This window comes from Hirundo rustica, chromosome Z (assembly GCF_015227805.2).
Source record: "Hirundo rustica isolate bHirRus1 chromosome Z, bHirRus1.pri.v3, whole genome shotgun sequence".
Taxonomy (NCBI): domain Eukaryota; kingdom Metazoa; phylum Chordata; class Aves; order Passeriformes; family Hirundinidae; genus Hirundo; species Hirundo rustica.
The window spans coordinates 11,170,475-11,186,597 of NC_053488.1; the positions used below are offsets into that span (position 1 = coordinate 11,170,475).

The window sequence follows — 16,123 nt, forward strand, 5'->3', positions numbered from 1 at the left end:
TGAAAAAAATCAAACCTGGGTTTCAGTGGTACTAACACAGTCAATTAGCCTGATTTTTCAACACTTGAGCTTTCCAAATTCCTATTCATTCAGGGGAGCTGCTCTATGTCCAGCCCTTTAGAGGACAATTTCAAATGTTCAGTCTTAATTTAGGTAATTCTGTTACTCTCCTAGTTTTGAAAAAATATTAGTTGGACCTTCACCTTTTCTTTTGGGAAATCAAAATTTCTATTCATTTTTTTTTAGTAGGAAAGTATTGCACTGTGGCCTTTCAAGTGATCAAACAACAGCTAGAAAAAACCTCTTCATTTTTTAAGTCTAAGTTTTACTTTCAAAGTTTAAACATGGATTTAAATGAGTGTTTAGAACCATTTTTGCCAAACATTTTGCAACTCAATCTCACTTGAGAAAATTGAAAATTTTCTGATGTTATAAGTGGTGAACTTGTGGTCATAATATCAGAGATCTATAAAATAATACAAAATCTCTGTTTGACCCCTGTCAAGTGCAAGATATGAAATTCATGCATTCTTTTCTCCACAAAATATTTTCCAGAGAATTATAGTCTTCTGGATGAACTGTCAGTGGAGTATATTAATAAATTGAAGAAAACAGTAAAGAAACAATTTTCTCTGTATTTCAGTATTGGAACAAGCTTAAATTTAGTACGTGACAAAACTTTTTGAGCATATATAAAATACTCAGATGCTGGCATCAGGCTGTAGTTGTAATGATATATTCCATTTTGAAAACAGGTTTATTTACTTGATAACCTAAAGCAGTGTCTCTTGGAGAAGTCATTCAGTAACTCCTCAGTTTTATCTTAGTATACGCTAGAAGAAGCATATAATGCTTCTGTCTTATATGTTGTGTTCTAAAGATTACTTCCACAATGAGTTATCTGCCTAATTCACACAGTAAATACCTTCGGCATGGACTAGTGTTTCATTATTTTAACATGGAAATCCCGAGGGTAGTAATAAATTATGTATATACCTTCACCATCATTTTGTAGGGAGTAGTGAGATGGTGTTATGCCCAGTTACCTACATTAACTGAGGAAGAATATTTGAGAATGTATACATATACAGCTTTAAGGACAGTGTAATTTAGTCAGAAAAATCAGTGTGTGGCCTATGTGACTAATAACATCTGTTCTGTTTCTTCATATACACAAGCTTTCAAGCTATAAAGAGAAAAAATCAGAGCCTTCTCAGAACACTCCAGAAAATACATGTTATAAGGATCATTTTCTCAGGAAATGAAAAAGGAGGGAGAAAAAAAAAAAAAAAAAAAAAAAAAAAAAAAAAAAAAAAAAAAAAAAAGTTTTATTCAGATGGGTATTTTTATTCCATTTAATTACTAAAAATTATCTTCCCAATTTGGAAAACAGGGAACATCAGCAAAAAAGACTTTGAAAGCATGCTCTCTTTCTTCTCTGTTTTAGTGAATTTATCCAATATTCAACTTTATTGAAGAATTCCATGTGAAGGCACACATAAGTAAGAGCTTTTAATACTTGATTTTGGAGGAATTACAGCTACTTATCAGAGTACAAGGAAATAATAATATTCTAGTGACTTTAATTAAAAGTAAGCCTGGAAAATGTATATTTTGGGGGAAAAATCTTTAAAATGTATCTGTTTTCTTGATGATTTTGTCTACATTGTAGATATGCTTACCATTTATTACTAAGACATTGTTTTAATATCAGTATTTTTTAATAAATAGCAAAAGCAGTGTGGTTACCATGGCCCAAACACAGCATGACAAGTAAGTATTTATAGTTCAACCAGTACTTCCTTGGCTTTCCATAATGCTAAAATGTTTCCATGTTTCTCATGGATTATGTTGGGAAAGTACTGTAAAACCAATTTATGTCATGAGAATTTTCCAAATTTCCCAAATGTTACTAGCTAGTGACCAGAAGGCATGACTTTAGGGACCTGATCTTCTGACTGGACTTTTCAATGTCTGCCTTTGTACCAGTGATATGCTCCTTTTTTCAGTCATCAAATGCAAGAAAACAAAACCAAATGTCAAATAGGTGTCTTATGTTTGCAGGAATAATTTAATTCTCAACTTCCCTTGACTAGATATAAAATTTAGTATGTAAATATAGGATAAAGTGCAATGCCTTGCCATTGGTCTTCAGCGATAATGGGGAACTAGGCCTAGATTCTACTGATCTTGCAAAGACATCAAATATATATCTGACTTACAGTATACAGGTCCTACTGCATTTCACCATCTCATCTGACTTAAATAATTTGGAAAATGGAGGGATTTCTCTGAAGAATATTTCAGTACACTGACAAGAAATGAATCTGTAGTTGAGCTGTCTAAAGCCCCTGAAGTTGTTGTCTGTCTCAGAAATACTCAGTTCAGGAGTCATTCAAACACTTTGGGGCATATAGGAAAAAGAAGGCTTGTTTTTATATTTTGTGTTCTTCCTAAAAGTGGCATTTTCTAAGCATTATACTTTTAACAGGCTGAGGTATAAATATTTGAGAAAATAATTGATGAGACTTCAGAAATTCTCTCTTTGCTCACAGTCACACAGTTAGTGGTTAACACCATGGATGTCATTGAGGTATTCAGCATTTTTAGTGATGTAAATGAAGTAGGACTTGGACTTCAAACTTTAGAGAAGGCTGCTATAATCGCATGCAAATTTGTACTTCAGTCTGAAAATCAGAGAGGTTTGCTACTTAGATTGTCACATGTTTGCTCTTTATTGTACTCCTTAAAATAATAAATTAAAAAGAAACTGAGAATGGCTTTGTATACAGGGAATATTGGCCCACATTAATCTTACAAATCTCATTAAGAACTTTATAATCAGCTTATTATTCTGCTTCTGTTAAGAACATTTTAGTCCACTTCTCTAGGTAATGAATAATAATTTCCCTCTGTTTCCTACTTATTTTAGGACTGTAAACTGTTTGAGATAAAGATCTTGTATTTTCTATGTTTCTTAATAACCCTAAGCATCTGTGGTTCTATGTAGCTATAAAATACTATTTTACGACTAAATACTTGTCCATAGCTACATCCCAGCTAAATATGGAGAAACAATTTTTCATTCAGCAGTATCTGTTAGAACAACTACTGTATACTCTTCCTGGGACAGTGAGAAACTCTTATCATTATAAAAAGTCTAGGGTTTTTTTCCTATTATATACTGCTGGGAAACAGAACTGTTATCAGAATTAGCTTTCCTTTGGGCACTCAGTACTTTAAATTATGTGGTAATTCTTAAACAGCTTTTACTTAGGAAGTTGACTCTGGCTTCAACGTCTTTCCAATTATGAGTTTTAGTTCTTGTACTCTAATTCAAGTTACAAATACATATATCTTTGTCAGAATATAAGTTGTCACTTAATGCTAGAAATTGCCAGACATAGAATACATAATCACAAATTCATATTTTGGCCACATCTGACAAAAAGGAATATAAGTACATGTGTACAAAAGGTAATTATCATTCTAATTCCTGTCTAAAGAATTACTTATCAGTACATGTGTATGAAATTGGGTGGGCAGCATTACATACTTCCCCTTGAAAGGTGATCTGCAGACCCCTGGAAGTTGTTCAACTGGTTCTAGAGACATATGGGAAAGGCAATTAAAAAATAAAAACATGTCAGCTTGCAGAAATTAGCTCTCTGGGATCTGTACATCCACTGGTATGGGCAGGGAAATTACAGTTTGATGACTTGAAACTAATATTGAACATAAAAAGGAAGATGTTTCACATATGCAAAAAAAAAAAAAAAAAAAAAAAAAGTGTGCTGGGTGTATATTTCCTGAAATCAGTACCAGGAATTATGATACTATGAGAAACCTAAAACTTCTCATATTTGGTTGCTTAAAAAAATCTGTAAAATATGGAAAGGGCTGAATAGTCCAACAAGATAAATGTAATCAATTTCTTCATCAATATTCAATGAATGAACAGAAAGCAGAAGGGGCATAGGGTTAATAAAGAAAACTATTTTAAGCATCAAGACTGGCATGATAGATAATAAGAACAAAGGTATTTATATTAAATTACTACAATTTATCTGGAAAGAAATTTCAGGCAATAATGCTCTTAAGTTAAGGGAACTGGATGATCTTTTTTCAAGAACTTTGAAAGAACTGGTACAGGAAATCTTACTCTTATAGTAGGGATCATTAATAAGATTATAAAATCAGGAGCAGAATAATATTAAACAGATAACTTGTATTTTAAGATACTAGGAGTGATCTAGACAGGTATACAGACTTTTTCATTTAAGAAAGAAAAAAGATTTGAAGACTTTTGGAGAGTTACTAGTCATCGAGACAAATATAAAATTGGACACAATTGTTACATGTTAGCAAAATTAATTTGCTCTCAGAAACCTCATTTTGCAGACAAAATTGGTAGACTCATAGTGGTGAACTTTGTTATAATGGTACTTGAAAAATTGCTATTTAAAGTAGAAAATGTGAGTACAAGTAAAGAATTGTAAGGCAGATTAGGAGGTAGTAACAGAAGTAAAAAAGGAGTGTAAGAAGGTAATATTATTTCCTAAGTAAAATGCTGCTAGAGTTCAAATATTTCACTTAGTACTTTTATTCATGGAGTGCAGTAGTGACTTTTTCATATGACTCAGTGTTACAAAACTACCACTCCAGAGAAGAATCAGATTACAGGAACTTGCAGTAGTTCAGTAGGAGGGAATGTAAAGCGTACATGTTTGACGTACTGAGATCTTTTGAAACTATGAAAGAAAATAGAAAGCGTATTGATGACAATGAGCATAGGCTGACCACAACTGAAAGGCAAGTTCAGTGACTCACCACTACTTATTTTGCTTCCATAACTGCCAACCTTTTTAATGACATAATCTCAATGTTGAAATGGTTGGATTTTGCAAGGCCTGGTGGTTTTGACATAATATATTTATTGATGACTAAGTTACAGACAGGCAGAAATTATTTGCTTATAAATAAAATTAAAAACAAAAAACCAAGGCAAATCACATCAAATAAAAAAGATTTTCATTCATTACTGTACGTTACCTCTCAAATATCAAAATTCATATTCTGATTTCAGAAAGAAATTGTAATCATGTGGGTAATTTTTGGTTTTTTCTCAGAAAAGTTTTAACAAAAGTTCTAATTTGATAGAAAGCTGGAATATCTAGGTTATTTGTTATTAAATAATAATAAAAATTGTATAATTCATTCAGGTATCTGAAGAAGTTCTAGGAATCTTCACATGAAAAAAAATAATTTCTTTAAAGGAAAAGTATTCCAGTATATCTATTTCCATCTGAAAAATAAAAAGAAAAAAATTTAATGAATAAAAAGCTCCAGAAAAAACAGAATTCTTTTAATGAGTCATTAATGATTTTAATAGGTCATCTACAACTTAGATTTTCAAGAAGCTTTTTTGAGATTATTAAGAAGATAATTCAAATCTCTAAACTATAAATTGTAAAATTAAATTTAGTTGATTTGATTTTTTATTTCACACACTTGACACAGAAAAGCATTCTTGATAGAAATATAAGTTACATTAGGAGAAATGACATTGAGCAGAAAATATCTCAAAGCACTGTCCTGTGTTTTACACATGCCCATTCTACTGCTTTTCCTTCCCTATCCCAGAAAAGAAACTACCTAAATTGGAAAGTGTCAGAAAACAAAACAAAACAAAACAAAAAAAACCCACAAATACAAAAAACAAAAACCAAAACCCAAACAAATAACACCCCCCCCCAAAAAAAAACCCCAAAACAAAACAACAAAACAACCCCAACAAAACAGAACAAAACAACACGTGTCTAAGTAATATTCCACAATAATTGACAAGAAAAGTATTTTTTCTGGTAAAACTGAATTGTTTAATTCAGATAGTTATCATTCCTTTTACAAACTATATTTGTGTTCAGAATAACATATGATGCTTGGTAATATAGGAAGAAGCTATCTTCACTAAGCTAATGGTCAACAGAGTCGTGAATGTAATGCAAACATTACCAGATATGATAAAAAAATCAAACAAAAAGTATTACCAAGTAAAATTTCATCCTACCTTGTCATTTAAGATTTAAGTACTCTGAACTGTGTTCTATTTGAAACGCAGTTGACCAAATAATGCACAATAATCTCCATATCATAGAACAGGTGACTATTTGCTGGAAGTGTATTTAATCTGACTTCAGTTTGCTAACACTATATAAACTAAAAAACTGTCATCATTTTCTCATTGTTTCCATATTACAGTTGTGAAAACATACAATTTGTTTTCTTGAATAACTGCTGCCAAACTGTCTTTGGGAATTTTCGTCATTCTAATAGTTTCACTGAGGTAAGGCTTTAGAATTTGTAGTTACTGTAAGTCACTTCCTGCTTCACAGCATACATGCGTCCAGACTGAGAGTGTGTTACCAGGCCCATATTCCATAGCAATAACATGACTCCTTACAGAGAGCTCAACCCCTGCTTCTGCCCAAAAATAAAATAGCTAGGACACAGGAGGCAAAAAACCCCTTGTTAAACATGAGTCTAAACTGTCACTCATTTTAATAGCTTAAGTCTGTATTCTGTCACAAACTAGAATAGTTGCTTTTCTTCCTTTTATTAAGGCAAAGAAGATTCATTGGTCAGTTGGTGGGTAGGAAAAAGGGTACAATGGGAAAAGAGAGAACAATAAACTGCACCTCTTATTTACATTTCTTTTGCATAGATGTAAAGTTTCTGATTATAATTCTGCAAAGATCTTTAAGGCATCTGAACCCTTTCTTATGCAATAGTAAGATACAAGTCTTTGAGCAAAACCAGTGGTGTTTAATCTAGAGAGGTATGTTGCTATGAAGGACATTTATTTTTCTTCAGATATCACCAATCAGTGGTATTCAGGAGAGCAAGATAATTTCTCTTCAAATGAGATAAAAAGATAGTTTAATCTCCCTGAGATGCCCTGGCATTCTTTTCCATACCACTCCTTCTATGCCAGTTGAAATCTATGGAGCGTTAAGGATCTTTTTGTATCAGTTATAAGACATAAATGACACAACAAAAGTATAACACAACTGAAGCTTACCAAAGAGATGAGAAAAAAAACCCTATTTTTATACACCTAAGAAGATTTTACATTTTAAAATGAGATTACCTGGAAAAAAATCTCTTGCTCTAATTGAAGGAAAAATAGAGAGACACAGAACAAGCTAAGAATTTAATAGAAGACACATAAAATATTCATTTTCCAAAGTTTTTGACCTGGAGATTCTTTGGACTTTGAAAAGGTCTGGGGCTTGGATGGAGAATGTTCTTCTCAAATTACATTTATAGTTCAGCACATCATTTTCAGAACAAAAATATACTTGATAACTAAGCTCTTTTTGTTCTTGAGGGATAGCCGCAAGCTCTTAGCAACATTATCTAATTCATGATTGTTGTTCAAAAGTGAGCTATATGTTTTTTGAAGTTTTCTCTTTTAGTAGTCATTTCAATGAGATAATTATGACTCTAAGCTCTCAAGCCCTCAGGGCAAGTTATGTGGTGCGGGTTATTTGCTCACTGCATAATGCCCATTTAGACCTCTCTGGCTACAGGAAGCAAATTTTCTGTCATTTTTCAGTTCAAAGTGTCTGAAATCATGTGAGACTCTGTCAGAGCCCACTCTGATGGGATGATGTTTCTATAGCATGACACCAAATGCATGTGGCTTGTCTTGTGATTCGCCTTGAAAATATCTGAGGGTGGAAGGTCTATCGGGATGTAACAACTGTACAGGAAGAATACAGACCAATTACTGTTATCTGGACTGGTTGTAGTAAGTGCTTCTAAGTTGCACAGGTTTTTTTTTTTTCTGAAGATCTAGTTTCCTTATTCCAGAAGGGGGTCCAATAGGGAGCTAATTTCCTTGCAGGGCAAATGTCAGAGGAAGAACACAGGAAAAAATCCTGTTTCTTTTCTTTACATATACTGATATAACACTTATTTGTGAGCAAAGAAGTCTAAAATGTTTTAAGGAGCTCACTGGGTTTATTTGCTCACTCTGATGAGGATTCTGATGAGATGAATTTGTGTCTTTACTTTCTGTGCTATTATTATTGAAGACAACTTGTGGGGACCTAAAAAGTTTTATGAATAAAGACCTATCATATGGATTATATCCTTCAAGTATGCACAGTAGGAGATATTTCTTGCCAGTTCATTAACCATACTGGTATTTTAATCCAGGTAGTCTTCATGGAAAGTTTATAAATAATGATGGTGTCCTAACTCTCAAAATATAGAAATTAATCCCAAATGTGGAGATTTTTCACATACATGTGTTATATTTCCATAAGACTGCAGATGAGTACATATTAGGATTTAGATGAGAGCTAATATTTTTCAGTTCTTTCCTTCTGTTTTAAATATTCTCCTTTTTTTTTTCTTTTTTCTTTTTTTTTTTTCCTTAGAAATGGATGCAAAAATGTTTTCCTTTTTATTGTTTTGATAGGAATTTTTATTTCAGCCTTCTTCCCAAAGCTTGAAATTACCTTCTGCACTGGTCATTTATGTTAGCAATGTATTTCTTGCATGCGCCGGAGTTGATCTCCAGAAACTCTCCTTTTGGTGGTAGCATATTTCAGGCTCCACAACCATTCATTACTTGGAGGGCATTCTGAAAGTTTTTATGGAATTAAAAGGTTTGATAAGGTTTCTTTTATTGATACTTGTCCAGAGTATACTGGTTTAAATCACCAGCACATCTTCCACAGTCTTAAAAAATCTGCCATTGGTCATTCTTACTATTTAATAATTACACTGATGAAATTTCTGTGAACTCATATTAGGAGATTACTTTTTGGCATAGCTTTATCTTTCCAGGTATCTGTATTACCCTGTCTACTACTGTATTTCAAGCAAAATATTTGATCCAATTACTTTTGTTTGCCCCCATTTTGTAAAAATCAAAAGATGTAATAAATTTTAAAAAGATGCAATGCAATTAAAAAATTGATCTCTTTGGGAAATCTGGACTCAATCTAAGCATCCTGTATGCCTCTGGTGCAGTTCTCTTCTCAGGATGTGTATGTCTGTATTATATATTTTCATTGTTTTAGTTGAGTTTTATATTAAAAGTCTAACACTGGTAGAACAGTTCTTATCTTTCTTAGTACTGTCATCATTTAGAAAGGTATGCAGTGATAGAACATGGGATACAAGGTTTTAAAATAAAAGAGAGTTGATTCAGAATAGGTGTAGTAAAGAAATTTTTTACAACGTGAAATACTCGAACAGATTCCCAAGAGAGCTGGTAGATATCCCATCCTTGGAAACATTCAAGGTCAGGTTGGACAGGGCTCTAAAAAAACCTGAAATTGTTGCAGATGTTTCTGTCATTGCAGGGGGTTTGGATTAAATGACCTTTAAAGGTACCTTCCAAGCCAAATCATTCTATGCAGGATAATGACCAGAAATGTCACAAGGTAAACTCTTCCTTTGGTGTCTGCTGGTACATTTCCATCCGTGAGAGGAGAAAAGAAAATATTCTAGAGGACTTCAGTTTAACAGGCATAGACCTTAGTCAATTTTTAAGTGAATTTTCTGGTACGGCTAATTGAGTGCTGTGGGAGAAATACTGCATGGAAATGGAGAAACAAATAATCTTCTCTTTGGTTCTCCTTCCCTGAAAAAACAGAATGGAAAGGTGTTTGAAATTTTGCAGTGTTAATAGGCTGGTTAAAAAAAGGGTTTATAGGACATATTCTTTAATCTTCCCTTTTTAGATATTTCATTGGGCAACAAGAACTGAAAGATTCCCAAGACTATTAAGAGAGAGAAAGAGGATAGATTTTCACTCTGTAGTCCAATGCAACTATTATTGGAAGTGAGAAGTGCTTCCAGATAATGTTTCCGGCTACAAACATACTTTGTCCCAATTAATTTTAGTGGAAAATAGTCAAGCATACTTTGTATAAGGACTGGAATCTAGTGTTCCACCACATTAGGGAAGAGTCATAATCACCTGTAGACTTCTGTTTGTGTCTATGTCATCCTCCCTCCAACTTCTTATTCCGCTTGAATGGAGAAGACGGACTGCACTGTCATATAGCCTAAATTCTAGTGGTCAGAGCATTATTCTGGTAAGCAAGGAATCAAATTAAAATCTGCTTCCAATTTTTTTTTTTTTTTTTTTTTTTTTTTTTTTTTTTTTTTTTTTTTTTTTTTTTTTTTTTTTTTTTTTTTTTTATGTGGAGTGGTTGACAAGTTATTTTGGCTTGATCAGGAAGAATTTCACCAGGCAACCTATTTTGCTAGGTAAATTCTCCGGCTTTAATTTATCCCTGCTCTGGAAAGCCCATATATTGTGCATTCCAGTTTTCTGGTGAGTTAACTGGTTTATAATACTGTATAGTAACTTTATGTACGCCCACGCTCCTTCTGCAACTCTGCTTCTGAATGAAATCAGCTGAGTCAATGGGTGCTATGCTTTCTGCTGAACTTAACACTAAAGAAAAACAGAGAAATTGTAACACATATGCAGAATAGACTCATTTACAGATTTCAAATGTGGTAAGTGACAGGTCGGTGCTGAGAAGTTATTTCTCAAGATAGTACAAGTCATTATGTAAGTCTAGTGTTGAAAATGTCAGTGCCTGTGAGTGATCGGGCAAGTATGCAGTGAGATAAGTGCAATATGAAATAGTAATGATGGTGCAGATTTGTGCAGCATTTGCTACAGTTAATATTTCATGATAAGTTTATCCAGCTTAGAGAAAGCAGTAGACAACTGGAATAGATAGGATTTTTTTTTTTTTTTTTCATATTCAGATTAGTCACGCAATGTTGGAGCTTTTAGAGTTTAGTTTTTATTCTCTTCAAATGTCTCTGTTATAAATTGCCAAACTAATTGGGAGGTGTGGTATAGGGGTGCTTTATACATAAAGCATAAATGTAACATAGTTATAACAGCTTACCTGGTCCCTTTAAAATCATACCAAATATTTATCTTTACTGAACGATTACATATTTTGTTTTGCAGCATCTTAGTGAAAAATGCTAATTTTCATTCTCATTACTTCTATCTCTCAGAGTAGGCTATCACAGTTGTACTTAAATGACAAAACCCCCCCCAAAACCTCACCTTCCATAGAGAGTAGTAGAACACAAATGATAGAGCCCCTTTAAATCTTGTAATCTGTTGTACTTTTGTGCTGTAAGTCTTCAAATGGGTAGTAAATACAAATATTCAGTAATATAAAAATGTGTGGCAGTATAGGCTCCCTTTTTATTATCGAATTGAAATAAATGCCATTTCACTGTCAATACACTCTGACATTCAAGTACTTTAATATTTTATTCTTTCTTCAGAGTGGCATCAACTCTACTAGGGCTAATTTGGGGTATTGTAGAATAGGGCTGTGACAAGCAACAAAACTGATCTTAAGGAAATAGGATCTATACAAATGTGACGTGCAATAGCTTATCGTGTTGCTCCCGAGTTCACCCACACCCTAATCAAATACAAAATCCTATCACACGTTTTAATGTCATTCAAGTTGCAGCTGGCTTCCATACTGCAGGATTTCCTGTCCAGAAGGGCAAGGGGCCGTTAGAAGTTTAAGCCTTAGTACAGTGTAAACCATTTAGAAGAATGGCAAGCAAACAATATATGCCCTGGTTATGCTGAAGTATAAAAGTCCAGAAATCTTTTACATCTCAGTACAGATCAACATGGTCAACTCCGCTTCCTGCGCGTCTCTTTTCCTGCAGATTTTTGCACTCCCATGCAAAATTTTCAGTGCTTTCTGTCACCCTGGAGGCACCAGCCGTCCTAAGGAAGGCTCTTCCGATAGTGTCCCGTCCTTCCCCTCCATCCCGGGCGGGTGGGAGCGGCAGGGCAGGTTGCGCGGTGCCGGGAGAACCCACCTAGAGGGCCCCCTTGACGCCAGCACAGCCTCTGCCAGGCAGAGCCCTCTCCGCAGCCGAGCCCAGTCTGCTGCAGGACCAGTGCCACGCAACCCGACACTGTCCGGGGCTGCCGCGGCTGCTGCTGCTGGGCGAGGAGACCCGCAGCCCGAGGGCAGGCTGGAGATTCTGGTCCGGGAAAGGGAAGTGTGAGCCTGTTGACTCTGCATTGCTTCAAAATAGATGCCGTCTCTGTAGCCTGGGCTTAAGAATCTTCCCGAGGATGTTTGCCAGAGCGTAAGGAGTGATAACTACTGTCTGGGAGCTGAATTGGGAAAAAAGGACAGCAGAGAAAGAATGCTTAGGTAACACGGGACTTATAGCTTTGCTTTCGTTTTGCAACGTACAAATTGATGCACGTGGGTTAATATACAGTATAATATCAAAACAGAACTAGACTCTGCAGCGAGAGTCAATAGCTTAGTCATTTCACTTAAAGGGAGCAGGCAGCCTTATTATGGGGTTAGACAGCAAAAATGAATTTGATCATGACATGATCATATCCCTTGATGGTATCTAACTGTAGTCCTGTCCTATGGAGTGGAAAAAACATACTTCCTTCCTTCTTTCTTAGCTGAAGAAACAAAGTCACAGTATCAAATTCAGAAAGAAGTTTGGGGTTGTTGTCCAAGGCTATTAAACATCCTCCTGTTCCCCAGGCTCGTAAGAAAGGAAAACTACATTAAATTGATCACTGATGAATATGTGTCTAAGAAAGAAGAAAAAGCAGTATTCATTTCTGAACATGGCAAAGCAATCTGAAGTTACACATCTCTCCCTAAACATTGATTTGGCACAGATGGCAAGAAACTATCTTTTAACTAACCTTTTCCAACTGTCCAAAATGCTGCATATGAAGATGCTTTAATTCACAGTCAAAGCACTTGGATTTTTATCAAGGCAAACTGTTGGCATTATCAGAACAGTTTCTGTATACTGATTAGTTTAATGTTTTTTTTAAAATAGCAAGTGATGCATAAATGGATGGACGTGTACCTAGAAAACCCTGTGAGAAGTCTTTCACTGGATCCTGGGAATTTTTATTTTTTGTGGATTACAGTAATTCTTGCAATAATCCCTGCTGTTGACTGCTCATGCAGTTGTTCTGGCATGCATCTATGAATACCATAACAGATAAATCACTCTGACAAGGAAAACACTAATGTTGGAAGACCTGTGAACATGATGCATGTGAATAATTTCCCCTTTAGGAGGCATTCATGGATATGGTGAGTAATCAATACACATTATAGACTGTTAAACTCAAAATGCTTGTTTGCAATATACTGTGACAACTACCAGACGCTATGTTTTTACCTAAATAAATGTCAAACGAGGACTGAGTCCTCAGAAATTAAGATCAGACGAGATAGGAGTGATGAAGTAATGTGAGCTTAGCAGTTCTTCATATTTGCTAAATAGGCAAGTCATAGAAATTGTATCCTTATGGTCATGTTTTCTTACGTAAGTATTCTGAGCAAGGTGATATATTTTGTTCCTGTATCAAAGGAACAGTTTTCACATTTCTTTCTTAGCCTGATCTCAGGAAAATAATGAAGGCATATTTCCCCCCTGTGTTTCCCATATTTCCCCCCTGGAACTTATTTATTTGTATACTTTCAAGTGACCTGAAAAAATGCTCTTTCATATGGCAATTGAGTAATCATTTATTAGAGATATGCATAAATGCTCTAAAATGGTTTTGTATGGCAGATTCTCAAACGTGGCCGTTGGAAAGACAATCATGTAGCATTAAAATCCCTTTATCATCATTAAAACAGCTGTTTCCTCTTTGAATCACAGGGCATCTATAGTTCTTCCTGACTGAAAAATCTTTCTACTTGCCTTGCAATACAGTACAGTCAACTTGCTTATAAATTCTACCAGTGGTTGCGTCATGTCTTCCTCCCGATGCTGGAATTAGCGTCTTGGTTAGTGCTTAATGAAGATTATTAGTTAAGGCAAAAAAAAAAAAAAAAAAAAAAAAAAAAAAAAAAAAAAAAAAAAAAAAAAAAAAAAAATCCACTTCCCCATAAAACTTTTGCCCTTTGGGTATACACTAAGTCTTTCAAAACGTCGGGAGCAAACGCATTTTGCAACCCAGGGGACGCCGGCGGGCAGAGCGGCCGGCTGCAGGGCAGCGTCGGGCGGGCAGGCCGGCGCTGGGCGCGCGCCGCGCCGCGCGTGTGGCGGCGCGCGGGGCGGGCGGCGCGCGGGCAGCGCCGGGACCCGCCGGGGCCGCGCGGGGCCGCGCGGGGCCGCGCCGCCGTCACCGCCCGCCCGCCCGCCCGCCCGCGCGCCGCCAATGGCAGCGCCTGCGCGCCGCGCGTCACCGCGGGGGAGGGGGGGCGGCGCCGCGCGGACAATTAGCGGGCGCGCGCCGCAGCCGGCGCCTCTGTTTATGTTCTTAATTACGGCTGATACCGCCTTGCCGTAAGACCGTCTCGGTCTGCGCAAAGCCGTTTGAGAGCCAGCTTCAAACCGCGTCCGTCCATGTCTGTGTCGTCCTCCACCGCCCCCCCCCCCCCCTCCCGCCCCGCCCCAACATGAAGAGCGAGATCTCGGATGTGTTTCATCGCTCTCTCTTTTTTTTTTTTTTTCTTTTTTTTTTTTCTTTTTTCTTTTTTTTTTTAAATCAGAGTGTGCTGGAAAGGACACTGCAGGTGTGCCCGCACCTGACGGGGAAACCGCTTCCATTGTCTTCTAAGAATATGGTTTGCTTCTGTTTTTGTTAACTTAGAGAAATGTTTTAAGCCCTCCTTAACCCACAGGTTAATCTCCTAACAGCATTTTTCAAACAGGAACAGTGAAGTCTGCTGAAAGACGTTTGGATTGAGCCGTCCGTTTTTTATTTGTCTTCTCTAAAAGCTGTCTTCCCTGTCTGCTCCTTGCCAGCCCTGCCAGTCTGTCACAGCATGTGAGCCCATTGTTTGGGGAAGCCCAGCAGAGGAATTTCATGGGAAGACATAGGAAGATAATTATATGTCCTAGATTTGCTATTTTTACTGAATGCAAACCATACCATGGCTTCTGCCTGTATTTGCGCTTACCTAAGGTCCCAACTTAGAATGCAAATGTTTTTAGCATTCTGTTGTTCATCTCAGCTCTCAGAGAATAGGCAAGTTTGCTTATTCATGCTACAGTAGATCTGTAAGGGGCATTTTTGAGTGTCAGGATGTCAAGTTGTCAGTCTCTGGTTTTCTTTTAATTCTGAACTTTCAAAAATCCATGCAATGCTGTAAGGCATGCTGTCCTTTTCTAGTGGGAATAGAAATTGTCATGAAGTGTTCTGTGTGTATATAGATATTATCCCTCATTCTATTTTCAGATGTCCTTCAAAGGATGACAGTGAAGATAAAAGAAAGAATATCTTTCATGGGACACAAATCGTTTTATGGTTTTAAATACAAATACTAGTTGAGCATCTTTTATAATGTTTCTTCAATGCTGATGCAACACATTAAAGGTGTCCTGTGGCCTGCTGTATGCTTGATGATGTTTGTAACCTCTATGAGCATGCAGACCAAATATTTTAGAACTAGATAATTGATATTAAAGGTATTTTCTGTATCTTAGAGACATGCATTATGCCTTCATGTGCCAGTTCCTGCTCGTCCTACATGGAATATGGGGAGAAAGAGTTGTGGGGAATAAAAATGTGAACCTTTCTGAAATACAATTTATTGTTTTGAATATCCAGGATTTAATGTTGTGTAACAAGTCAAGGGAGTGGATATGTGTTAGGCCTACTATTTTGAATTTAGGGAAAGAACAGCCAAAAAAGTGATGGTCTATAGAGTAGGGTTTGATTTGGAATCCATAACCTTTAGTAAATGCAGTGAAAATTCCAGTATCTGTACCCTCCTGATAATGTTAGCAATAGGAATGGGCTACTGGCACAAACCAGCTATATGTAATGAATAAGTTCCTAGGCAGTATGACTGGGAGCACAACTATATCAGACAGGTAAGTGTACCTATAATGTGAATAGACTCTAAACAGCTTAAACTGACACTGGAGTAAGCAAAAAAGGTATTTTTTTCTGAAACTGTTTCAGAGTTTGGATTACAGAGAAGCAGATATAAAATACATTAAGGAGTTCAAGTGGTTGGAGCAAGTGATATCCTGGGTGAGGATAAAGTTGGGCCTATAATACTAACACATTTGTGGTGATAATTGG

General features: G+C 36.1%; 1 protein-coding gene across 4 annotated transcripts in view; it reads left to right on the top strand.

Annotated features, from left to right (window-relative positions):
• PDE4D (phosphodiesterase 4D) overlaps positions 1 to 16,123 on the top strand; it is a 313,664-nt gene that overhangs the window by 49,968 nt on the left and 247,573 nt on the right. Inside the window, exons 1-2 of one of the 4 annotated variants that reach the window (XM_040089579.2) lie at positions 11,993 to 12,248; positions 12,910 to 13,172. The exons of 1 other annotated variant lie outside the window; for it this stretch is intronic. In XM_040089579.2, coding sequence (XP_039945513.1) covers positions 13,126 to 13,172 — 47 coding nt within the window. In that variant the 5' untranslated portion in view covers positions 11,993 to 12,248; positions 12,910 to 13,125. Of the gene's footprint in view, positions 1 to 11,968; positions 13,173 to 16,123 lie in introns of those variants that run through there. 2 more of the 4 variants (XM_040089578.2, XM_040089580.2) reach the window with 2 other exon arrangements.